The following is a 26,184-nucleotide window of genomic DNA, read 5'->3' on the forward strand; positions in this document are numbered from 1 at the left end:
GGGGCCCTGGCTAGTGTGGCACAGTCATTTGAGTGCTGGCCCTCGAACCAAAAGGTGGCATGTTTGGTTCCCATCAGGGCACATACCTGGGTTGCGGGCCAGGTCCCCAACTGGGGTGTGAGGCCAAGAGTCTATGTCTCTCACACACATAGATGTTTCTCTCCCTCTCTTTCTCCCTTCCTTCCTCTCTCTCTAAAAATAAATAAATAAAATCTTTAAAAAAATAAAAGAAAAGAAAACAGTGGGTCACTACAAGATGGGGAAGTGCCAGCCCTTTTCCTCGGAGGTAGGTAGGGGAGTGTGGTCTAGATGGCATTTGGCCTTTGCTTTTGAAATTTCATGCCATTACAAAATGTTCATTGTTTTCCATGATGGAATACTGAATGTAGAGAGCAGAAAACAATAGATTTAAAAAATAAGCCACATGGCTACGTACAGGTAAAAGCAGATGCAGTTTCCTGGAACACTATAAAGTAGAGTGCTTAAACTTGTAGATACTTCGTTCCGGGTTCTCAATGCCCGCTGACGTGTCCTGCTTCAGCGTGGAGTGACTCACCCTTCTGAGGGCTCTTGAAGTCTCCGTTGTTCAGTAAATGTGGCTCTGAAAGCTTTTGTGTAGAACTGATGTATTCTTCAAACTTAAAAGCAATTTGTCCTTGATCATTTTTTTTTCTTGGCACGATACACTTAAGTGCCACAGCGTTTATCAGAGACTCCTCCTCAGGTCTGAGTCATGCTATTGTCTTTCTCTAACCACTGAAATATTTCAATTTGGCCAATCTGTGTTGTGTACATTCCACAAAACGTTTTTAAAACCCTGGTATGTGGTTTCTAATTATTGAAATCTTACGGATGTTTACTTTCATACAACTACCACAGTAATTATAATTTTTTATTTTGGAAAAAACTTCCAGTAGAAATTGTTATGTATTCGTTTAGTATCACTTAGTATTAACCCTGTATCAAAAATGCAAAAATAGAAAAACATTTTCTTTTCCAATTCTTTTTATGCTGTTTTTTTCTTTACAATGTTCTGTCAAGCATATTGCCACATTAGATTCCCACAATCTCTGTGAGTTAGAATGACAGAAATTGTTGTTTTTATTATTCTGATGAAAAAAATAAACTGAATACAGATATCTACAATGCCATTTCAACCGTCCTACGGCTAATGGGTCCTGAAAATCCTGTTTTGCTGCTGCTCCTGTTTTTATTTTTTTCCCAATCTTAAAAAGTGTAGCATTGTGACATTTGAGATATTTCTCTGAGGGGAAGAATGAGGGTTAAGAATTTGCTTCAAGTATGCAGTATTGTTTTTTGGAAAAAGAATTAGAGCTAAGAAACATTTATTATTTAAATGAGTAAATCAACTGCATAATTTAGGGAAATGCTTTTGTCAACAGTCTTGACTGGTAGGATGTTTTTGACTTTCTATAAGCTTGTTGCCACAGAAACTCTTTTAAAAATAAATAAATAACACTAGAAAACAAAGACAAGACTGAAGAAACGGGTGAAAGAAACAACTATGGCACTTTAATAGGCTCGTTGGATCTGATTGGTAGGGGTCCTAGCCAGGCTCCCACAGAATGTTCTATTTTTTTGTTTTATTACATTTTTTTGCTGTTTTGTTATATATCTTATTTCATTAAAAGGATAAAAATAAGCCCTTGAAAACTGGGACCACCACCTCCTCACAACTGTCTCACAGCGTACTCCTGTAGTCAAAGGCAATTAAGAACATCAGTGCTAGTTTAAGTTACTAATTTAAGAAAGATCTTGCTCTAAGAAGCCATTATTTTAAAATATTAGTATTGGATTTTCTAGGTCAGTACTGGCAGTTAATTTTCAACTTTGGTCTCTAGCCAGAGGCAGTACCAACTTGTCATAGAGTATGATTCTGAGTTCCAGGCAGAAACAGTGTCTATTTTTACAGTGCCCTGAGTAGCAATGTCGAAGTTTAAGTGTACGAGATGAGTTATAAACACAAATGAATAGCAGGCCATTAAAACCTGCCCACGGGCCCTTGGACTTTACCTCCCTCAAGACTAACAATAGCGTTAGATATGATCTCCTGAGTTCCACCTCACTTTTGAATTCTCAAAAAAATATGGCAGTACTATCTTTTAGTTTTGAGTTTTATTGTTTATTACCAGAAGCAAACAGGGGACACAAGAAAAGTTTTTTTTTTTAATGGAGAGGGTTAAACTTTATGAAGTCCCTAAAGAAGTGCTGTCTGTCCTCAACTTCCTATATCCATCAGAGACCATAATTTAGCCTTTTATCTCTGAGAGTTGAGTCACTAATACACTTCCCTTCTTCTGTTCTCTATGGGTGAAAGGCATTGTGGATCTTCTGTCTTACAGTTTACTTTTCCTGGATTCTATAGTAACCAAAAATTCAATGCAGGAGAAATCATGGGAGACCCCAAGCAGACAACCAACACCTGTTAAGGCCTCCATACCGGAGGCCTCCACTGGATTATCGCCAGTATACAGGGCTTCTATCTGTCAATTAATTTACCCATTCTTTAAATATTTATTTAGCATCTCCTCAGTGTCTGGTGTGGTTCTAGGTGTTGGAGATACAAAAATGAACACAACAATGATCTCTAGCCTCACAGAGCTTACATTCTAGTGGAGAAAGTAAGACAATAAATGTGAACTGATATCAGATTTTGATAAGTACTTTGGAAAAAAAGTAAGGCAAGGAAGGAAAAGAGGTAGGGATTGCAATCCCGAAAAAGGAGAAAAGAGTTCGTACAAACTCCCAGAGGAGGGACTGGCACAGTGCAGGATGGAACGGAGAGAGTGCAGGGGTGGGAGGGGCAGTGGCAGGAGATTAGATCAGAAAGGGGCAGCTGGTTGGGGATAGAAAAGATTAGGTTATACAGCATTTTGTAGGCTTTTATTCTAAGTGAAAAGGTGAGGTATTTGAGAGGACTGACATGACTTGACTTACATTGTTATTGTTCTATGGTTTACTCAATTGGATTATCAACCCTGTGAGAATAAGGGTTATGAGGGGGGAACCAAAAACAAACCCAGAATTATATTCTAGAGGGCAAGCCCCTTGTAGTACATGCTTCTCCCACTAGGTCAGTGTTCTAGGAACCCATCTGTATCAGCTGGCGTTGTTGTGAGAGGCGGCATTCGGCTTCAGTGAATTTTTTTTGAAGACTCTGCATTTGCCCATTTCATGATGGGTGACTACCAGTGCACCTACCCACATCATGCTGTGTCCAGAAGTTTCTGACCAAAAATGGCATGACCCCCATGTCCCACCCTCCCAATAAACCCAATCTTGCCCCAAGTAACTTTTTTTTTGTTTCCCTGGATGAAAAAATTTCTCAAAGGGAAATGTTTTGCTGATGTGAAAGAGCTGAAACAAAAAACGACTAAAACACTAACAGGCATCGAAATTGACATGTTCAAAAACTTTTGAACAGTGGAAAAAATGGCTCAATAGGTGCATTGCATCAAATGGAGAGTGCTTTGACTGAAGTTTAAACGTGCAAGAATAAATACACAATTTTTAATAAATAAATTCTGGTATTTTTGGATCTCCCCTTGTATATCTTATTCATCTCTGTAGACACTACAGTTTCTGACATAGGCTAAGTTCCAAGTGAGCAAATGGCTCCAGAGAACACCTAATAGAGCTATGCTTAAAAGCTCCAAGATGACAGTGGTTTTGTTTTTGAAGCACTTCTAAAATCTTACATCCAAGGTAAATCAGTTCTCAGTGGGTTCCTCAAAATGAATGGAAATTTGCCATCTGGAGGACTTTCCCATTGTTCCTTCCATGCATTTTGTGCTGACTGGGGAATTATTACCTGTTTTTATTTCTCCACTTAGGCTGGAAAGAAAAACATGGAGTTGCTATAAGAATGACATTTGTGTTTGTAAGCTTTGAGGCTCACTCTTCTATGGATTTGATAGCAGACAGAAATGAAAGAAGGGCCCCTTTGGGCTAGTTTTGTTTGTAATATGGCTTGAAAGCAACAATCTTGTAGTAGTTCACCTTTATAGACTCTTTTAACTTAATTCATATTATTTTCTTTGTTTCTGTTTGGACACAGACTTAGCAAATTAGATTTGACATGAGTAGAGAACCAAAGTCTATTTGAACTCGGAAGATATTAAGGGCCTATAAGCAAAGCTGCACTGTAGATAGGAAATTACTAAAGGATAGTCCATTTTTAAGCCTCTGCTTCCATCTGGAGGCAGAAGTTCAAGGTTAACTGGATGTCTCTGGAATGGCAGACAAAGGAAGGTCTGTCTTTGGGTGGGCAGCATGATATTTTAATGGGATGGGTTCTAGTTGGGTGCCTTTAATTTTAATGTGCACATGAATCACTCAGGGATTTTGTTAAAATGCAGATTCTGATTCAGTAGGGCCTGGGGTAGGGCCTGCACTTCTAGCAGGTTCTGAGGGGATGCGGATACTGCTGGTCTCTAGGCCCCTTAGTGGCAAAGTAGTTGCAGACATCTCTCTTGGATAGAGCCATCAGTTTTCTTGTGTTGCAATTTAGCCTTCAGCAAGTGTGGGTTACATAACTATTTGACATTGAGGAGGAAAGTATTAGGAAGAGCAGGAAGGAAGTTAATTAATATTCTAACAGAACCTTATGTTTACTGGCAACACTACCAGTTGCTTCTTATGTACTCTTTTATAGACTTTCTATGAGGCACTTTGATAACTTTGGTTGAAAGATGGATTTGAATAGCAGAAACAAGCCTTGTGCAATAACTGTGTGGTATGATTCCTGAGGAGGCCAGAGTATAAATAATAAAACGTGTCATTACTCACTACTAAAAGACCTAATCATGAGTTAGAATTACAACCCTTTTTCAGACAGGTTGAATGGCTTTTTCAAGGTCACACAGTTGATTAACACTACTGAAAACATAAAATCTATGTCTTCAACGCTCTCTTCCTACCAATATCATGCTGCTTCTTGGGAGTGGATTTTTAACCAAGTCCAGACAGACATCAGTATACATTTTTAATGTCTTGGCCACATAAACTCTACAGTTCTGTAGGACATGGAGTGCGCAGGGTGTGAATGTGTGTGCGGCAGAAGGAAGGATGCATGGATTTGTATATTGAGCAGGAAGCATCAGGTCCTACAGTTTCCAAGAATATTTTTTTGGCAGGAATGTTAGCTTTCTTTCCACTACAGAAAAGAAAAACTGGATTTAGAAAGACTAGTAAAAAGAAAAGTAAAATGATACAGAATGAAGAAAAAATGGCCCAAATCAAGAATGTGACCATTGTTAATGAATGAACATAGAAAGTTACAGAGAGATAGGTGTTTAAAAATTACTTTTTAAAATTATATTTTATTGATATACTATTACAGTTGTCCAATTTTCCCCCATTTCCCCTGCTCCACCCAGTACCTTCCTCTCACCCAGGCAGTTCCCACACCATTGCTCATGTCCATGGCTCATGTATATAACATCTTTGGCCACTCCTTTTCCCATACTGCACTTTACATCCCATGGGTATTCTGTAACTATCTCCCTGTACTTCTCAATCCCCTCACCTCTTCATCCATTCCCTCACATCCCCTCCAGTCTGGCAACCACCACTCTCTATATCTATGATTCTGTCTCTGTTCTTCTTGTTTGCTTAGTTTTTAGATTCAATTGTTGGTAGATATGTATTTTTGCCATTTTATTATTCATAGTTTTGATCTTATTTTTTCTTAAATAAGTTCTTTTAACATCTCATATAACAATGGATTGGTGACAATGAACTCCTTTACTTTTTCTTGTCTGGGAAACTCTTTACCAGCCCTTCAATTCTAAATAATGTTGTTGCTGGGTAGAGCAATCTTGGCTGTAGGGCCCTGCTTTTCATGACTTTGTGTACTTCTTGTCACTCCCTTCTAATCTGCAAAGTTCCTTTTGAGAAATTAGCTGACAGTCTTATGGGAACTCACTGGTAGGTAACTAACTTCTTTTCTCTTGCAGCTTTTAATACTCTCTCTTTATCTTTAAACTTTGATGTTTTAATTATGAAGTGTCTTGGAGTGGGCTTCTTTACATCCATCTTGTTTGGGACTCTGTGCTTCCAGGACTTACATGTCTATTTCCTTTAGCAAATTAGGGAAGTTTTCTTTCACTATTTTTAAAAAAAGATTCCTAATTTCTTGCTCTTTCTATGCTCCTTGTAGCACCCCTATGATGTGGACGTTGAAGTACTTGAACTTGTCCCAGAGGCTGCTTACACTATCCTCATTTTAAAAAATTCTTTTTTGTTGTTGTTGTTCTGATTAGTTGTTTTTTGCTTTCTTGTGTTCCACTTCATTCATTGGATTCTCGGTTTCATCCACTCTTTATGTTCTTTATGTTCTACTTTAAATAAAGAATGATATAAATCATTCTTTATTTCAATTGGTATATCCTTCCTTTCTGCTTGAACCTTTTTTATACTGTTGAAGTCCTCACGGAGTTCCTTGAGCATCCTTATAACTAGTGTATTAAACTCTGCCTCCGATAGATTTCTTAGCTCCATTTTGTTTAGCTCTTTTTCTGGAGTTTTGATCTGTTCTTTCATTTGGACCATGTCTTTTGTCTCCTTATTTTGGCAATTTCCCGTATTGTTTCTATGTATTAGGTAGAGTTCCTTTGACAACTGTGTTGGTAGCATGGTCTAATGTAGTAGGTGTTCCGTAGGGTCCAGTGGCACAGCCTCCCTTATCACCCTAGCTGGGTAATTGAGGTGTGCCCTCTCTGTGGGCTGAGTATACCTCCCGCTTGTAGTTAAGCTTTGATTGCTGTTGGCAGGGCAATGGGAGGAATTTACCCAAGCCAGTTGGGTTGCAAGGACTGGCTGTGAGCACTGACCACAAACCTCCACTCTCTGTGGAGGATCAGCTGTGTGGGGGCAGGGTGCTGGTACTCTCACCTGGTTTGTAACTGTCTACTGTGTGCCCAGGCTATGCAGTTTCCCAGGTGGTGCAGGCCAAGGTCTGCCCCCAGCTGTGTTTTGACTGAAGCTACTGTGCCTGGGCTGTAAAATAATCTGAGATGGTTGCTACTTTTGCTGTGCTTGGAGTCCCCAGGTGAAGCCAACCCAAGAATCTAGGCTGGCATGGTGCTAGTGTTAGGCCTGTGACAAGTTAGCAAGAGTTATGGGGTCTGGGGGCTCACTGAGATAGGCTGTTGCTTGTTTGAAAGAATTTAGGAAGTTGTGAAGCATGAACCAAGACCTATTGTTCATATGAAAAAGTCTCTGTTAACACTTTGGAGGGCCCATAATTTGGGTGGGATGAAATCTCAATGAATCTCCAGGGCAGGGCAAATTGTGTTAGCTAGGTTGATGGAGTCTCAGATATAGCACCCACCAGCTGACTCTGTGGCTCTGTAGGGTCGGGTTCAGAAAAGGGACAATAGCATTCCTCTACCTTTCTGTCTGGGAGAAAGCTGTCTCCCAGTTCCAGCTTTGGTGCCAGACACTTCAATACCTCCCTGTGTGCCATTGGTGCCTTTCAAGCTGCTATTCCAGTGCTGGAGCTTGGAGGGAGTGAGTCTGAGTAAGTCTGTGAGTTCTTAAAGAGGAACTGTTGAGACTCCAGCAGTTGCTTCTACCAACTCAAACCCTACTGGTTTTTTCAGCCAGAAATTATGGGATCTTATCTTCCTGGCATTAGAACCCTGAGCTGGAGTCTGATAGGGGTTGGGACTCCTCGCTCCCAAAATACCCCTCTTTAATTTTTATTCACCCCATGTGGATGTGGGACCAGCCTGTAGCATGTCTCTTCCTCTCCTACCAATTTGGATGGATGTGATTTCTTTAATTGTGTAGTTGTCAGACTTCCATTCAGCTTGATTTCTGGTTGTCCTAAGAGATGACTGTTCTACAATTTAGTTGTAATTTAGATGTGGTTGTGTGAGAATTTGAGCCATATTTACTTATGCCACCATCTTTAAAAATGATTTAAATTTCTATCTATGCCCTCTTTCACCCTCTCTCTGAGGGCACAGGTATGATCAAAATCATGGACTTGATGATCAGATCACACCTGGATTTAATCTTAAAGACCTTACATACCCTGCATTATTTGGCATGGAGCTTATCTTCTCTAAGTCTTTCACAGGCTTGTGGTATATAAGGAATCAATGAGATAATCTATCTAAAATATTAAATCTGGGTCTGTGGGTGAAGGACAATGTAATTAGCTGCAGTTGAGTCCTCAAAAAACTTTGAGCTGGTTTCAAAGAATGTGGAATGATATGAGCAAGGTGCAGAGGCTACCAAGTACATGGTTATAGAAGTGAATGAAGTTCAGAATTGGGCCACCAGGACTCTATTTCCAATTTGACTAAAGAGTGAGAGACAGTTGGTTGTAGAGGATATGGTTCAAGGTTATAGGGTAGGAAGCATGAACAGTGTTGAAGGCATGTTGTGTCCAGTCTTCTTTTGCCTAGAGTTGGCCTTCATGTCTATGAAATACTGACTGCCGAGTGACAACTAGTAAGGTTCAGAAGAAAATTAGGACTAGAGAAAAGAGGTAGCCCTGCTGTGGTAGCTCAGCTGGGTAGTGTGTCTTCCCAATATGCTAAGGTTGTAGGTTCAATCTCTGATCAGGACACATACAAGAAGCAACCAATAAATGTATAAATAAGTGGAACTTCAGGCAGACCAAGATTGTGGGCAGAGTCCAAGAAAAGAGCACGTGAAAAATCTGGTAAAGTAGGAGAAATAGATAGAGAATCATTATCAAGTTGTCAGACAACCATGAAATCCAGGAAATTCATGGGAACTAAAGAATACAAAGGCTGGTAGAGAAACAAAGATGAAGCATCAGGTACATGATATTCAACCAACCAGAAGGTCCTTTTCTGGTCTCACCTGGAACATGATGATCACAAGAAAAATGATCAGAGTGAAAGGCTCCAGGTCAGGATAACCCCCAAATTCTGTCTGCTAGGAGCACAGAGAACAGCGGTCATGTTTTCTAGCAGAGGGATTCTCTTAGCATATCAAGTGCTCCAGAGAGAATCCTTCTCTCTGCTTTCATCTTTGTGCATACTGCCCCCAGGTTTAGCTCCTAAAGCTCAATGTTGATTTTAGAATCTGGTAGGCCATGAGTACTATTGTATTGTATTATTTGTTATTGTATTGTTTTCCTGCCTGGCAAAAGTGGGAGAGAAGGAGAAGGTATGGGAGTAGGAACAGAAGGAAGGAAACATGAAATAGGAAGTACAGTTGAAAGGAAATCTGGACAACGTAGGATCATGACTCACATCCTATGATACTGGGGGAGATATCAGGTGCCTGGGCTGTGTTCTTGTGCTGAGTTTACTTGAGGGATATTGTTCTCTTATGTATACTTGACTGTGTGACTTCATGCATAATTGTATGTTACTTGCTCATTTTCCTCCTTGAAAGACATTAGGGTTTCTTAAGTGGGAGATATTTTTCAGCCTGAGGAAGAGAGAGACTTCTCCCCATCTGTATTTCCCCAGCTGGGGTACACACATGCATACACACACACACACCAACTGGGAGAATATTGATTGAAAAAATATTGCAGATCAACATTTACTCAAGACTCAAAATATTTCAAGTGGTTTATAGAGCAGAGAGATAGATGTACTCCCTTAAGGCTTACGTTGTGCGCATCAACATTGATTGAGGAGAGCTAATTTACTCTTTTCCGAAAGAAAATGGGGTTGAGAAGAATGATTACAGCAAAGTACCTAAACAGAAAAAGTGTCACAATTTTTTATTGACTCCTTGTTTGGGATCTTTTTGCAACTTATCAATTATTTTGTGACATTTTACAGTGTAACAAGATTTTGGTTTTTGTAAAACATCATTTTGAAATTGCCCCAAACCAGATTTTCCTCTCTCTCTCTTCCATCAAACTGACATTGGGTACAAGTTTATGAATCTTGAATAATTGGTCTGTTAGCTAAAAGTCTTTTAATGGCAAATTGCGGAAATAAACTTGACTTTGAAAACAAAAAAGGGAGTCTAGTGTGAAAGAATAGGAAAGTCTTAGGGAGGCTCAGGACGAGACATGTAGGTGGGCCCTGGGACGTTTTGAAGTTCATTCTGGAAAGCCCTCAAATGCCTATCTGCTCTCTGGTCTGCCTCTGCATGCACTTTTGTTTATCATTCTTGACCTCATCTGATCTATTTTATGGCAGATTAAGGTTTCTCCATGGCTTCCAAGTTGATATCTAATAATTTCAGCCTCCCAAAGTGACCACAGACCAATTTAAATACTTATTGCACATTCTTGGGAGAGAAAATCTGTTTGCTACTCACTGCTCACCCACATAGATTAGACGGCTACCCCTGGTTTCATCATATATGACATGAACATGGTTTCTTGGATGCATAGCTCTGTAGAATTGGAGATATGAAGGTCACGGGGCACTTTCCAGAAAAGAAAAGTTGTTGTGGGCTTGATGAATGAACCAAATTCACCTGTCCTCCCGTGCCCAGAATGGGAATACTACCTGGCACCGAGGGTGCTCTCAGTAAATATCTGTCTAGTGAAATGATTATTGAGTGAATGCACTGGTAAGATTATATAAAAACATGTTTGGTTAGATAAATGAAGAAGTTTGTGAATTTTGAGCATCATGATAATAAATCTTTATGATTTGATTGCTGTAACAGTTAACTGAAAATGAAAGTTACATTAGTTCAAATTATTTGATTTCTAGGCTGTTTTCCTGAATTTGAAAAGACATTAAAATTTTTTTTAAGTTTTTTATCTATTTATCATTAGAGGGGAAGGGAAGGAGAGAGGGATAGAAACATCAATGTATGGTTGCCTCTCGTGAGTCCCCTGCTGGGAACTGGCCTGCAACCTAGGCATGTGCCCTGACTGGGAATCGAACTGCGATCGCGTGGTTCGCAGGCCCATGCTCAACCACTGAGCTACACCAGCCAGGGCTAAAAATTTTTTTAATTATAAATTTTTGTGAAAACATTTAGATGACTTAATAATACACATATTTATTTAATTTAAATATGTTTATCTCTCTGTTTGAAAAAATTATTGGATGTTGTTGAAGACTAAACCTGGAGTGATTCGCCCGGTACCTGTAAAATCCAAAATATTACTGAGAAAAGAGGAGGAAGCCTATGAACCCAACCCTTTCAGTAAATACCTGGAAGATAACAGTGACCTTTATTCTGAGCAGGTGAGTGAATGTGAGTGAAAAAATCTTTGATATTTTGATAAATGGCTGTATATAATGTAAGATGGTACTATGAATATAGTATGTGCAAGAAAAAGTTCATTTAATTGGAGTATCCTTTGTAATAAAAGAGGTCAAATTTTTCATGATAAAAATAAATTCTTATGTATTTTCAGGGTGATATTTTGAAGTATTACAATATATTGTTTTCTCCTAAAAAATGTTCTACCTACTGCAGATATTATTCTGGTAACCAAGACATTACTCTCTACGAAGACATCATAAAGTCAGTGGTTGGATGTGTTATATAGGTGTTACATTCTTATTTCAAAAATCCTGTTTCCTCTTGAGGAGATGTAATATTTTAGGCTTGATTTATTAGTACAGTTGACCAAAGATTGTTGTTTCAATTAATCTTAACATGTGGGGAATGGTGTGATGCCCTACATTGAGCAGTACTGGTTAGAAGACAGGGCTTCAGGTTATTTAAGGCTATGTTGTTCATTTGGTGTATGTGTGAAACAGGTATATTATCTTCCTATAGTATATCCTATATGTTGGAGGAGGTACAATGCAAGGTTGTTGATGGTGCTTTGTTAGATATTTGGAAAAAATATAAAAATATATGTTATATAATATAAAACTTCAAAGATGATTTCAAAGAAAAACTTTATATATTTGTCTTATTAAAATGCAACAAATAGGCAGAGATTATATATTTTTCATCTTAAACATTACATGAGTAAACAGTGTAAGCCATCCAGAAATCTTTCCGCATACAACTAGGGCACGTAAGATCACCACACTTGATAATCTATAATGAAATAGTCTCTTAAAGGAATATAAGGTCTTTTTAATTTTAAGTTTGAAAATATAATTAACAATATTCTTGAAACTATAAATGACATCTATCTATACATATGAATGTAAGGACTATCTTATCTACCACATATTAGCTTTATAACACTTGACAAGTTGTTTTCTCTCTCTAGGTTTCAGTTTCTTAATGAGGCATTTAGATCAGGTACTTTTAAGGGTCCTTCAGATTTCAAAATTTGGATTATTTAAAATCTAAGGGTAACTCTGACTGGATCTGAAGGTCTAAGCCCCCCTGAAAAAGTTCATTAGAAATACTTTCTCATGATTAGTTATAGTTTTTAGCTTATAAAGTGGAAACGATTTTATTAATAAAATGAAAACATTTTCTGTTTATTTATATATACTTTGTGAAGGCTGACATTATTTTAATAAATTAACATTTTAGAAAGCACTGATAACATTGAAAATGATAGAGGAAATTATTTGCATTTAGTGGAATACAATAGAGTTATCAATTTAAATTAAATACAGAAATCTTATTGATACATAGGGTTGTTCTTATCTAATTCCACACATAACAGAAATGAGAATTCCTGTTAGAAAAGCATATTTCTATTATCAACAAAACACATTATAAATCTATTGCTTGCAGGACACTAACATTTCAGAGGTCCAATGTGACATTTCAGATAGTATAGGGTCATTACAAAAACTTTATAAGAGTAATTTATTCTTATATGACAAATACGTCAATAGTTAAACTTCACTTATGATCCATGTAGCCTACATTCTTCAAGATATGATCTAATACTGTAGTATAATTTTTCCTTTTGTATTATAAGTTCAATTGTATACATTTTACTTCAAACAAAATTCTTTGTAGAATGTCAAGTTAATCTACTGTAGTTGATCAAAATTTGATGTCCTCTGAAATGATAAATTTCATTTTCAAGTGTAGGAAATTCATTCTTGTTATTAAAAGGACTTGCCATTTTTTCTTTGCTTTTCCTGACTATACAGCAAGTTTAAAGCTCTGTTTATGTACCACATAAACCTATGTGTTTCCTGGAAATTTGTTGAACATTTCAGCTCTTTTGCAAATATTAAGGTGCTGCAGATATAATCTTATTTATGTTTTCTTTCAATCAATTTATTCTTGTGTGTATCCCAGTTTCTGTGTGGAGCATAGGAAGTAATAGGAGTCTGTAGACTGTTGGAATTGAAAAAACTTCAGCATACTACTTAAACGTGAATGCCAAACATTCCCTGCTCTTATTCACTGACCTTTCATGAAAGGAGAGATTATGATGGACCCTTGGGATCATTGCACACTGGGAAACTGTGTACTCTCAACTTGCCTCTTTATATTGAACTCCAGTTACCATCTTATTGTATATGGAGGTAGAATCTGCAATGGAGGCAGATAACAAAGACAGTTCACAAGTGCAGATGCTTAGATCTACTTAAAAAATAAATTGAGTTATAACAATTTATAATCTCAGCATTGCTACTTGATGAACACTTTAATAGAAGAGAGCGTACTCAAATTCAGTTCTAGTCACAATTGTGTCCTTGCCTGCTACTCCAGCGTAAATTGAATGGTTCCAAACTCAGTTGCTATCACCCACCCATGAAATGGAAAATTCTTTAGCCAAAATGTTGTTCCAAATTGAAGCAGCTCACATTCACTAATCTGCCTTGTACTGGGGACAGTTCCACATGACAGGAGTTGTTGGATGAGACTGTTTAATCAATAATTTCCCCTAGTAGCTTCACTGCCATAAAACATGATTTCAAAACTCTGTTGCAAAACATCAGACACTAAAGATGGTGAGACCAGACAGAAATGTATTTACTGTTGTTTCAAAAGGTACACTGGAGCAGCCTTTTGAACTGATAATGAACTGAAAATTTGCCCGGAGTCGGCCTCTGAGTGCTAAAAGGAAAGTTTGAAATCACATGCACAATCAAATAATTAAGACTCACTAATTAACAACTTTCCCATCAAAATGGCAAAGGCCAGAGGCCTCATTTTGAGTTAGATTGATTTTTCTAAACAAAATCTCTTCATAATAAAATTTATGCTTTTCTGAAATTACCTTTAAATCCATTACTGTATCATTTTGTGGTTCCCTTGAGGTTTTATGAAATATTCTCACTCCCCACATATGGATTTAAAACCATGAAGTGCTTTGACCCATAGTTCTATTGATAATACAATCAATTCACTGATATAAATGAAGATGCTAAACGCCCCAGTGGTTTTTAGTTTGTCTGGCTACGTGTGAGTTTGCAAATATATTGGTTAACTTCCGGTCATTTCATGTATCTGATTAGATAAAGGTTGATTTCTTCACTGAAGATGCTCGATTTAATATAAAAAGTAGTTGCTATCATCAGTTATATAAAATATTCTCTCATTCTTTTTAAATTATTAATTTAAGTCATGGCATTAGGCATGTCATTTCCTTCTTAAGGCCCTAGAATAATGTATAAAAAAAGGTTTAGGGCAAAATTAAAGGAGGAATATTGCCATTTTATGTTATTTTCCTAGAACTGTTTTTTTAAAAATGGGAAATAACAATTCCCAGTACATATACCTCTTAAATTTTATTATTCTTTGAACTTACTTCTCAATAGGGAAAATAATATGTTGATGAGTGAAAATGACTATTTAGCAAATTTTCTCCACATCACTTTACAGAGAACATAAAAAGATAAATATAGGGAATTTTCTTTGTTGTATTTTTTTTATTATTTCTTTTTTTCCTTATTTTTCTTGGCCATACATCTTGCTTCTCTTCTTTACCAAACTCTCTCTGGTTGACATTGAACTTTGGTGATTATGTGGGAGACCTTCAGATTTCTATCTAATGATTGGTCAAGTTATATTTCTACTGTGACCTTGACTTTCACTTCTTTATGCCGCCCATGTGTTAACATTACAAGGCAGATACCTCTTTCACAGGTGAAACTGACAGTATTGCCTTAATCCTGAATGACTTCTGGCTTTGCCACAAACTGCTACTTTTTCAACATTTGTTTGTCAATCAAGAAGGCTCATTGTCTTTTGTAATGAAGTGATCTTTTATTAAGAAATATTTTTCAAAAAAAAAAGAAATATTTTTCAGATTAAAATGTTTAATTAGTTTAGGTCTAGAGTTGATTAAGTGGTCTGCTCAATTGCTTTAAGGGGGAGAGAACTGAAATTCCTTGTTGTGTAACATTTCTTTTAGAAGGGTTAAAATCAGAGATCTGGCTTCTCCAACTTTTACCATGGTGTTTTTGTTTACTCAAGTAATGAAATCCTTGTGGATTGTTCTTTTGCCCCAATCTCTCCCTCACTCCCTCCCATTCATCCTTCCTCCCTTCCTTCCTCCAGATTTAATGGGTATTAGACAATTTACCATAAACAACTTAAGTACTATATGTACTAGATATTCTATCATCAATAGAATAGAAATAAATTATTTTCTAGTTATATATATGTGTGTGCGTTTATATATATTTTTAAAAATCATCTTATGAATACAATATTTGCTTTTTCCTCTAGGGTATAATTAGATAGGATTACCTCTTAAAATGTGTGCTTTCATATCTCTCTTTTGAATGCTTTACCTTTGCCTTGACTTTGTGTATGTATCAAGGTTGGATAATTGTAAATGAAGGACTGTAATTTTCTGTTGTTTCTACATTGCTAAGGGATACTATTTTTTGTCCCCCTTCCCTTGCTTTATGTAGGTTTAAGAATCTTAAAGACCTATTTGTTATTTCTATCATAATATGTACAATTACTTACTAATTCTAATAATGAAGCAACAAAATCTAATAATTGGTTAAGCTCTAAAACATTGGTTGCTTAACAAATATTTGGTGACTTTGTAATGTCTGGCTATGTATACCCTATGTATTTTCCAATCTACTGGGAAACAATGACAATCTAAAAAGTTTTTGCGTCTGTGTTCTTTGTTTTCTTCACCCATGATGTCACCCCATGTCTTTGAGAGAGATGGCCATTGCCATATTTAGAACCTTTTATGGAAAGTATGCTCCAGTTTTAAAATAAGGCCTTGGTAGCATAGAATTAAAACCTAAATATTGGTTTCATCTGAAAAATAATACAGTCAAAATGTCAATAGAGAGAAGGTAGCTGTGTAAAAAGAATTTTAAGTATATCTAAAGTAAATGTTATTTAGATATTAGAAGGTTAATTTTATTTGTTGGCAAGAAAACAATATGCATTCTTATGTCTGGCTTCACAGCAGTCTCTATTCCAAAACTTCACCCTTGAACCTTGAGTAAGGATCAGCTTGTGAATAGAACTGTAGATGGTAACAGTCACATGTGTTTGGCATGATTTTGTATTATGATGGGTAAAACAAGTGCCCTTCTCCCAGAACACTGTCTATAGATTTTTCCCTTCCCTCACTACACAGTTTCAGTTCCACATGTGCCTTACAATGATTTGAAGGACAGTTATTAATAAGTATCTATGGGCAATGAAGTCAGAGTGAAGGGCTTGTCATTTCATTCCCTCTACTGAACACTTTCCTTGATTCGTGAGTGGAATCAAGGTAGAATGCAGAGGAGGACATAGTAAAAACTGGATGCATTATTTGAATATATGTGCTAAGGTTGATGTGTTTGGAACACATGTTATAATCTCTGATCATGGGAGAGGTCGTTACATATTTTAAAGTGTGAGTGAAATTAGACTTTGAATGATGACAGATGGAAAGGTCACATCTAGGTATATAGGTTTGAAGATGAGTTCTGTGAAGAGAATTAGGGACCTTCTTCATCTCTCTGTGATCCAAGACAAAATAGCTTGAAGTAGGATATTCAGGCAGAGAAAATGAATCCAAATGAGAAAAGTAACCAAAAGACTGCTAGGCGACAAGAAAGGGAAATAAAAGGCATCCAAATTGAAAAGAAGGAAACAAAACTGTCATTGTTTTCAGATAACATGATACTGTACATGGAAAATCCTATAGACTCTACCCAAAAACTGCTTGATGTAATAAATGAATTTGGCAAAATAGCGGGATACAAAGTCAATATCCAGAAATCAAAGGCATTTTCTTATACTAACAATGAAACAGCAGAAGAAGAAATCAAGAAAAAAATCCCATTCAATATAGCAAAAAGAAAAAATATCTGGGAATAAACCTAACCAAGGAGGTAAAAGACCTCTATGCAGAAAAATACACAACATTGAAGAAAGAAATCAAGGAAGACACAAACAAATGGAAACATACACCATGTTCATGGATTGGAAGAATTAACATCATCAAAATGTCCATACTACCCAAAGCAATTTACAGATTCAATGCAATACCTATTAAAGTTCCAATGGCATATTTCACAGACATAGAACAAACACTTCAAAAATTTATATGGAAACATCAGCTACCCCGAATAGCAGCTGCAATTTTAAGAAAGAAGAACGAAGTAGGAGGGATCACAATACCTGATATCAAACTGTATTACGAGGCCACTGTAATCAAAACAGCCTGGTACTGGCATAAAAACAGGCACATAAACCAATGGAACAGAACAGAGAGCCCAGAATTAAACCCAACTATCTACAGTCAATTAATATTTGACAAAAGGGGGCAGTAACATAAAATGGGGTAAAGATAGCCTCTTCAACAAATGGTGTTGGGAGAACTGGACAGGTACGTGCAAAAAAATGAAACTTGAGCACCAACTTACACCATACACGAAAATAAGTCCAAAGTGGATAAAAGACTTAAATATAAGCCGTGATACCATTAAAATCCTAGAGGAGAACATTGGCAGGAAAATCTCAGATATTTTATGCAGAAACATTTTTACTGATATGTCCCCTAGAGCAAGGGACATAAAGGAAAGAATAAAGAAATGGGATCTCATTAAAATAAAAAGCTTCTGCGTGGCTAAAGAAAACAGTATCAAGATAAAAAGAGAACCAACTGTTTCTCTGGATCCTCTGTATATGTTTTCCCAACTGTTTGGGAAAATATATTTGCCAATGATACCTCAGGCAAAGGTTTAATCTCCAAATATACAAAGAACTCACACAACTCCACACTAAGAAGACAAGCAACCCAATTAAAAAATGGGTAAAGGACTTGAACAGACACTTCCCCAAGGAGGACATACAGAGGATCCAGAGACACATGAAAAGATGCTCAATATCACTAGCTATCTGAGAGATGCAAATTAAAACCACAATGAGATACCACTTTATACTGGTCAGAATGGCCATCATAAACAAAGCAACAAACAACAAGTGTTGGAGAGGTTGTGGGGAAATGGGGACCCTAGTTCACTGTTGGTGGGATTGCAGACTGGTACAACCACTGTGGAAAACAGTATGGAATTTTCTAAGAAAACTAAAAATGGACGTGCCTTTTGACCCAGCAATTCCACTGTTTGGATTATATCCTAAGAACCCTAAAACACCAATCCAAAAGAACCCATTCACCCCAATGTTCATAGCAGCACAATTTACAATAGTCAAGAGTTGGAAGCAACCTAGGTGCCCAACAGTAAATGAATGGATCCAAAAACAATGGTACATTTACACAATGGAATTCTATGCAGCAGAAAGAAAGAAGGACCTTCTTCCTTTTGTGACAGCATGGATGGAACTGGAAAGCATTATGCTGAGTGAAATAAGCCAGGCGGTAAAAGACAAATACCATATGATCTCACCTTTAACAGGAACCTAAACAACAAAGCAAACAAGCAAGCAAAATGTAACCAAAGACACTGAAATACAGAACAGGCTGACAGGGACTAGAGGGGAGAGGGGAGAGAATCACAGGGGAAAAGGGGAAGGATTCACAGGAACAAGTATAAAGGACACATGGACAAAAACTAAGTGGGGGCGGGAAATAGGAGGGAGGTGGGGAGCACTGGGGGAGTGGCTGGGATGGGAGTAAAAGATAGAAAACTGTACTTGAACAATAATTAAATAAAATAAAAAAATGGACAAAAGACTAATAGGCGATGATGAGGCAGATAACTAAAACTGGTAAATAAGCTGTTTTTGAATTTCCTTAAAAAACAACAACTTTCCCCTCCCCCAAAGAAGCCTTTAGAAGTTTAGTCTGTTGAAAACTGAAACCAGGCTGGTGAAGTAGGTCATTTAAAATAAATATTATAAAAAAGAAGACAAAGAATGTATTTTTCTTTATTTCAAAGGCTATACACAATGGAAGCTCTGTAGTTGATTTGTAAATTCAAAATCGGTGATTGCTTATGGACAAGAGAGATATAGGATTTTAGTTTTTCAAAGTAATGTTCTAATGTTCTAACATCCTAAGTGAAATTTAATCTATTGTAGGGCAGCCATCCAAATGTTAATTTGTCTTATGAATCTTTAGATCCTTAACATTTTTAAAATCTTACTTTTCCTTGAAAATAGAAAACTACATTTGGTAAAAAAATAATCAGCTAACCGGGAACTGCATTGTCAGTTATCTCTATCTAGTAGAGTTCCGAGGCTTAGCAAATTTACCTGCTCACATAAAAACAAGTATATTTGCTCCATTGGGTAAGTTCATAGAGGTGTTTTTCTCGATCTCTGCCTAAGTGGTTTCTAGGAAGTGTTAGACTGTCATGAATTGCTTTGGTCAAAGGACTGACCCTTTATACGGTATTGTAGGGTCAGGCAAATTTCACTTTCCCATTTTAGAGCCTACATTCAGGCAGGATCTAATGACCTTATTCCTTTTGTTGTGTAATTGAACCAAAGGGAAACTAGGGCAGTTTGGTTTTATATAAAGAGCTCTGCAATGCAGGTTCTACTTGGTGTATTCACAAAACCTGAACGTCACTGATGGAATCAGGGGATTGAATTAGGCCAGTGGTTCTCACCCAGGCTGACTTTGCCCCAGACATTGTGGTCGTCATGACTGAGAAGGTGGGTGCTACTGGTATCTAGTGGGTAAGAGGCCAGGAAGGGTGCTCACATTCTACAATGCACAGGGTAGTCTTCTCCCCACAGCCTCTGCCCAAATTCTGCTTCCCATAAATTCAACAGAGAAACCCCTGGAATGGACCATCTCCTGGCTGCCTTTCAGCTCCAAGAATACTCTGGCTAATGAAGCTATATACTGTCTCTGCCAGAGGCATTTTGTTCAATTAACATTGATTAAATGTCTTCTTTTTGTGTTTAAACTAAAAACTTTTCCCCATTTGGCTTACACAAAGTAGGTAAGTAAGCCTCCATTTATAGAATTTCCCACATTCCACACAGCCTCTACTCAAAATGATAGCCCTGTTTGATAAGGGACATATATATATATATATATATATATATATATATATATATAGGGTCCAGCAGAAGTAACAGCAGTTTAGTGTGGTTGGCAGGGGAGATAAATGTCTCACACGAGATAGACGGCAATTTGAACATTTCATCTACAATGTCATATGGTGTGCTTGAGTGTGATATTGTTATGTTACAGAATTGCATGCTTATTATTTTGTAATAAAAGATTTTAATGTAATAAAAGGGGCGTTATTTGTGTGGGACCCTGCATTTTCATTGCCTCAGACTGTTTCAGCAAAATTGTGGCTTCTCCATCTTTCTAGATTTTCTCTCTTCTTCTTGTATTTTCCCTAGTTGTTGGGTGTCGGGAAAGTCAACTAGAAAATAAATTTTTAAAAGTTACGCAGTCCATGTAAGAGCTCTTACCGTGCATGGTGTTGGATCAAGTCATTCCTGATACTGGACCTTATCATACATCTGCAAAATTAGGATGTTGTACAAAGTACTTTTGGTGGTGACTCCTTACACTGAAATTCTGTGTTTACATATTTAAATATTATTGAAACCTTCCTGATGTTTTACATCCTTAGATGATCCCCCAAAAAACAGAAGAAGAAAAAATTGCAACAAATACTTAAGATATAAATTTGGAGATATGGAAAGTCTTAATCTACTATTTAAGTCAAAGTCATGATAAATAGTACCCAACCCGGTAAAGTTTGCTATCATTTTTTTTTTCTTTATGAACTGCGTGGTTTTGGGTAGTGAATCTTCTTTTATTTTGACTTTTTTTCTTTCTTAAAAAATCGCTTTCTATTTATTTCCTCTTTGGAGAATATTGAGAAATATTATCACTATTTTCCTTTGAATAATTTTTCTTAAACTAATACTGTGGGAAGAGAAAGAATTTCTTTTCAAAATTAAATACGTGTTTGCCCTGGCTGGTGTGGCTCAGTGGTTGAGTGTCACCCTATGAATCCAAAGGTCACCAGTTCAATTTCCTGTCTAGGGCACATGCCCAGGTTGTGGGCCAATGCCCAGTAGGGAGCATGCAAGAGGCAACCACACATTGAGCTCTCCCTTTCTTTCTCCCTCCCTCCCCATCTCTAAAAAAAAATAAATAAAATCTTTAAAAATTTGAATATGGGTGTGTGTTTGTATAAAAGACACACATATTTAATAGGCTTTTTTAACAAGCCTGATATTTGCTACTTAAATTACTGTTTGTCTTTTTTTTGCATTGGCAAATATAACAACTATTTCTGCTGCGAATACCCTAAATAGGAAAACTATTCCCTCTGTTCTTAGCATTTAATGGTTATTGTGTGTGCCAGGCTCTGAGACAGCTACGGATAACTCTACAGGAAATAGAGCAGACAGTCTCTGCCCCTCCCACCCCATAGGGCTTGAATTCTAGTAGGTTCTAAATATTCTGAACCTCGGTTTCTGTTTCCTTTCTGCTGCTCTTAATCTTCTTCTGCAGCCCTCAGTGATTCTTCACTAGAAACTGTCCCCCCCACACTCAGGCTGCCGCACTCCATGTCCTGGTGCTCTGGTCCTCTAGTCCATGAAGGGACCCTCTCCCCACTGCTGGTTACTAGAGCTTTTGGCTTTCCTGCAGAGAAGAGAAACATGATGGTAGAATGCGTCACGATCTTGGGAAGATCAATGCCACACTTAATTTTATTCTAGAAAAATGGGGCTACTAATCTCATTTTTAATGGTACCCCTTTTAATACCCATTTGTGGGTAAATGAAATAGTCACTACTTCTAAATAGTCACTAAATGAATAGTGAAAGGACTCCAGACACTTTAAAGAGAATGCTTATTTGAAATATTAATTGCTATAATTTCCTTTAGACTCACTGTAATTTTGGAAGCAAGAGGTTGACTTCTTCCTAAAGATCACCAAATATGTTCTCTTCTCTCTTCACCATTATGAGAAATCACAGATGCCTATTTTGTGTGTTACTTTCTGACTTCTTCAATATAAATTACTCCTCTCCACCAAGTACATCTAGGGCAGCAATGCAGGACAAGAAGGAATTAAACTATATGTCCAAAAAACCATAAAACAGCATTTGAACCCCCTGGGGCCTATTGTGATTGATGATAAAATATTGTATGTTTATTTTTCCTTGAGCATATCTCTTTTACATATCTTTGCACTTATGTCATCTGCTCTGTGAAACTTGCTGTAAGACAACCACGAACTTTAAGCACTAAATAATCCAAAGCCTAGCTCCAAAATTATATTTTAATCATTTAAAAACCTTTTTTTGTATAGGGGATTTGAAGTGGCTAAGCATATGCTATGTTTTTTCATGCCTTGCAGATTCACATTTTTTGGTTAAAATTGGGATTCAAAATAGATTATGTTGCTTTTGAAGTACGTCTGTTTTTAAAATGCACACGGATTCTTCAAAATCAGGGCTGATGAGCAAGAACTTATGCCATATGTTCAGAACTGGGACACCTAATTTATCTTGGCTTAATCTTAATGAAATATAGATCATTAGAATCTCTTGGTAATTTGGGGTTTCTGTGACGGCATCTGTAACATGTCGGTGTGTCTTTGGCTGAAGGAGTCACTCACTCTGTAAGAAATGCATTGTAACTGTTCTTGACTTTATGAACATGGTGTTCTTTCAAGTTACAACTATAGCAGAAATCCTGTAATTCAGATTCTCCATTGTTAGAAACTGTAGGCAGGGATGAAAAGCTGAAAAGAAGTGCTCCATTTAAAAATAAGAGTTTTACCAAAGAGATGAGGAGAAGGGAGAGAGGACGGAGTTAAACATTCCAGTCATCTCACGCAGTGGTGCTCTGAGTTCCCGGAGGCACAGGGCAGCCAGCGCACAAAGAAAGTGCATTTTTACCCTTCGTTTCCAAACCACAGGGAAGGAGGTAACTTTAAAATATCAGGATGCAACAAAAAAGCCTCAGATGTACAGACTTTAATGAAAAGAGCCCATAGTACCTTAGAATGCCCTTTGTTGGTGTGGCAATGAAAACAGCATTTGAACATAAACAGTGTGAATTGATGGCTGAGGAGTAAGTGGGCTTTTTTGAGTGGTGAATGCATTAGATATGGCTGTAACATTAATTTTCTGATGTCTCTGTCAATATTTAATCCTGCAGTGCCCATAATTCCTTAATAAACAGAGCTAAATTAATTTATCCACTGCATATTTGTCTGCTAATTTTTCTAATGAGCAAAGATATTATTTGCTTCATACATTCTTATGTTCTTGAAATTATGCCAGAATGACACTATAAATCAATCAAAATAAAAATCAAGTTCCTAAGTAAATCTCATTCTATTTGGAGAAATTTATTCTCTAAGTATTTTTATATTTTAGAAGATAATTCTTAAGTGAAAAAATTTAAAGCATTTTGTAAGAAATAAGTGTTACGTTTCTCACTGGTAGAAACATGTACAAAACAATTTTATGATCCCTGTCCTTCTCTCAAAAACTAGAACATTAAAAGGTTCATTTATTGAATGCTAAAGTGGTGTAGAAAGTTGTTTATTTTTCAGGAATCATTTAGAAGAGTGATCTCCAAAGTAAAATATACCAGCCTTGAGATAATTCATTGGGGTGGAGGTGGGATGCAGCTCTGATAAGGATTTCATTAGTTTTATATTTAAACCTACAATGGGGTCACAGACTTTGGTCTGATGCACCACCCGTTTCTATGAATATATTTTATTGGCACATAGCCAAGCCTATTCTTTTTAAAAAATATATTTATTTATTTTTAGAGAGAGGGGAAGGGAAGGAGAAAGAGTGGAAGAGAAATATCAATGTGTGGTTGCCTCTCGTGTGTCCCCTACTGGGGATCTGGCCTGCAACCCAGGCATGTACACTGACTGGGAATCGAACCAGCATCCCTTTGCTTCACGGGCCCATGCTCAATCCCCTGAGCTACCCAGCCCAGGGCAGCCAAACCTATTCTTTTTGTATTGTCTAAAGTTGCTTTCATGCTACCATAGTAGGAGCAATTGGGACAGAACATATGGTTTGAAAAGCCTAAAATATATACTAACTGTATCTTTATGGAAAATGTTGGCCAGGTCCTGACCTAAAATTGTAATGAAGATTTTAAGCTTTGTTGTATTATATGGGTTTACATTGGTCTTCTTGGTAGCTCTGAATGTCACAACTCACGTGTATTCTAAGTGAGAATTTCAGGGGAAGTCTCAGGGCTCTCTAATTGGGTGCAATGGACAGGGTCCTCAATTGTCTGTTCCTTCAGGTGCACTGCAACCTATTGCAGTTCATATGCCAGTTGGACAATTGATTTATCATTTTAACTACTTTTAACTAAAATAGTCTTCATAAAAATTGAACAAATGACTTGATTTTTAAAAACCTCCTGCAAAATAATCTTGAGTGGAAGATACAGTGACTGCAGAGTGCAGAGTCAGCAAACACTCCTCCTGAGTGTGTAGGATACATGTTAATATGCACACCCCCAAAGCCTTTGTCTTTGCATGGGTGTGTATGTTGGCCTGATTTTGCTCTGAGAAGCAGAGCAGATGAGGATGTACATTCAATCACACAGCAATCTTATTTATAGGGGGGCTTCTTTCTCTTTCTCTACACAGCCTGGACACAGACAGGTTGCTATGCAAAGTACAGCTGAGTTTTGATTATTAGAGCAAAAATAAAGGCTCAATTAACTCACAGACCAAAGCCTCTATCTTTGGAGCACAAAGACAATCCCAGTAGTGGTACCTTCTGCATATGAACCTTTTACAAAAACATCTGATACAGGAAAGATTTGGTTACTATGGAGATAAAGAAAAAAATAAGGAAACAACCAAAATCTCCCAGACTGCATAACAAAATTGATCTTTAGGTTGAGACTGTGAAACAAAGTAATTGGAAACAGTTGAAGATGACAAAGTGCTCTAGGCACTACACACAGAAGGGAAGGAGAGGTAATAATCTTTACAAAGGGCAGGTTGAAGTCAGGGCAAAAATTTCTTAAGCAACACAAGTAAGACCCACTTATATGCTAAAGGATAAACTTTACAGGGAAAATATAATTGTTAGAGTATTTTAACATCAATACTCATAAGGCAATAACTAGAGATAGGATGAGAATAAAGTAAAATATATAAGTGATAAAATACTCTGTCATTTTTCAATTTATGATAGAGTATGTGGAAAAATAAAAAATACTTGTGGAGTCCTAACAAAATATGGTTATATTTTAGGTCAAAAATAAAAATTTATCAATTGCCAAGACAAAAATAATGCACACAAATGTCTTTAGTCAAAAATTCGTAAATTAAAACAAATTTAGAAAGCACAAAAAATTCATACAAATTTAGAAAACACAAAAATTCCCTGCCACCAGTATACTGAAAAATTTGCTTTTCATAAAATCTTTGATTAAAGAAGAAATTCAAAATAAATTTCTACCTTGAAAACAAAAGGTAATTATTGTCTCTTAGAACTTTTGGGTTATAGTTAAAATCATTCTTGGAAGAATATTTATAGCTGTAAGTATGTTTAATAAGTAAGTAGTAAAATAAAAAGAAATCAACTAAATGTTCAATGTGGAAATTTTAAGAACCATAACATTTTCTGTGCATGAGAAAAGCAAAACAAAGGAACTGAAAAGAATTGACAAGGGATAACTATAAACCAGAAAGCTGTAGAAATCATAAATATCAACATTAAAAAACCAAATAAATTAATAACAGTATAGTAACACTGTTCTAGTGTAACAATACTTTCAAAATTCTGAAGGACATCCTTTTGCTTAAAATTCTACATCCAAGAACTTAAAAGCAAGAGCAGAAGAAAAATTTTAACCTGTAAGAGGTAAAAAATTTGCTTCTAATACTCCATTTTTCCCCTNAGTATTTTAACATCAATACTCATAAGGCAATAACTAGAGATAGGATGAGAATA

The 26,184-nt window shown here is 36.8% G+C and overlaps 1 protein-coding gene across 8 annotated transcripts in view; it reads left to right on the forward strand.

Annotated features, from left to right (window-relative positions):
* The window catches only part of MLIP (muscular LMNA interacting protein), a 232,289-nt gene that overhangs the window by 168,756 nt on the left and 37,349 nt on the right, over window positions 1–26,184 (forward strand). For all 8 annotated transcript variants that reach the window (XM_037055051.1, XM_037055065.1, XM_037055077.1 and 5 more), the window contains one exon: window positions 11,046–11,174. In XM_037055051.1, the coding sequence (XP_036910946.1) occupies window positions 11,046–11,174 (129 nt within the window). The remainder of the gene's footprint in view (window positions 1–11,045; window positions 11,175–26,184) is intronic.

This window comes from Sturnira hondurensis, unplaced genomic scaffold, assembly GCF_014824575.4.
Source record: "Sturnira hondurensis isolate 20B ecotype Veracruz unplaced genomic scaffold, ASM1482457v3 Scaffold0000880, whole genome shotgun sequence".
In the NCBI taxonomy this organism is placed as follows: Eukaryota; Metazoa; Chordata; class Mammalia; order Chiroptera; family Phyllostomidae; genus Sturnira; species Sturnira hondurensis.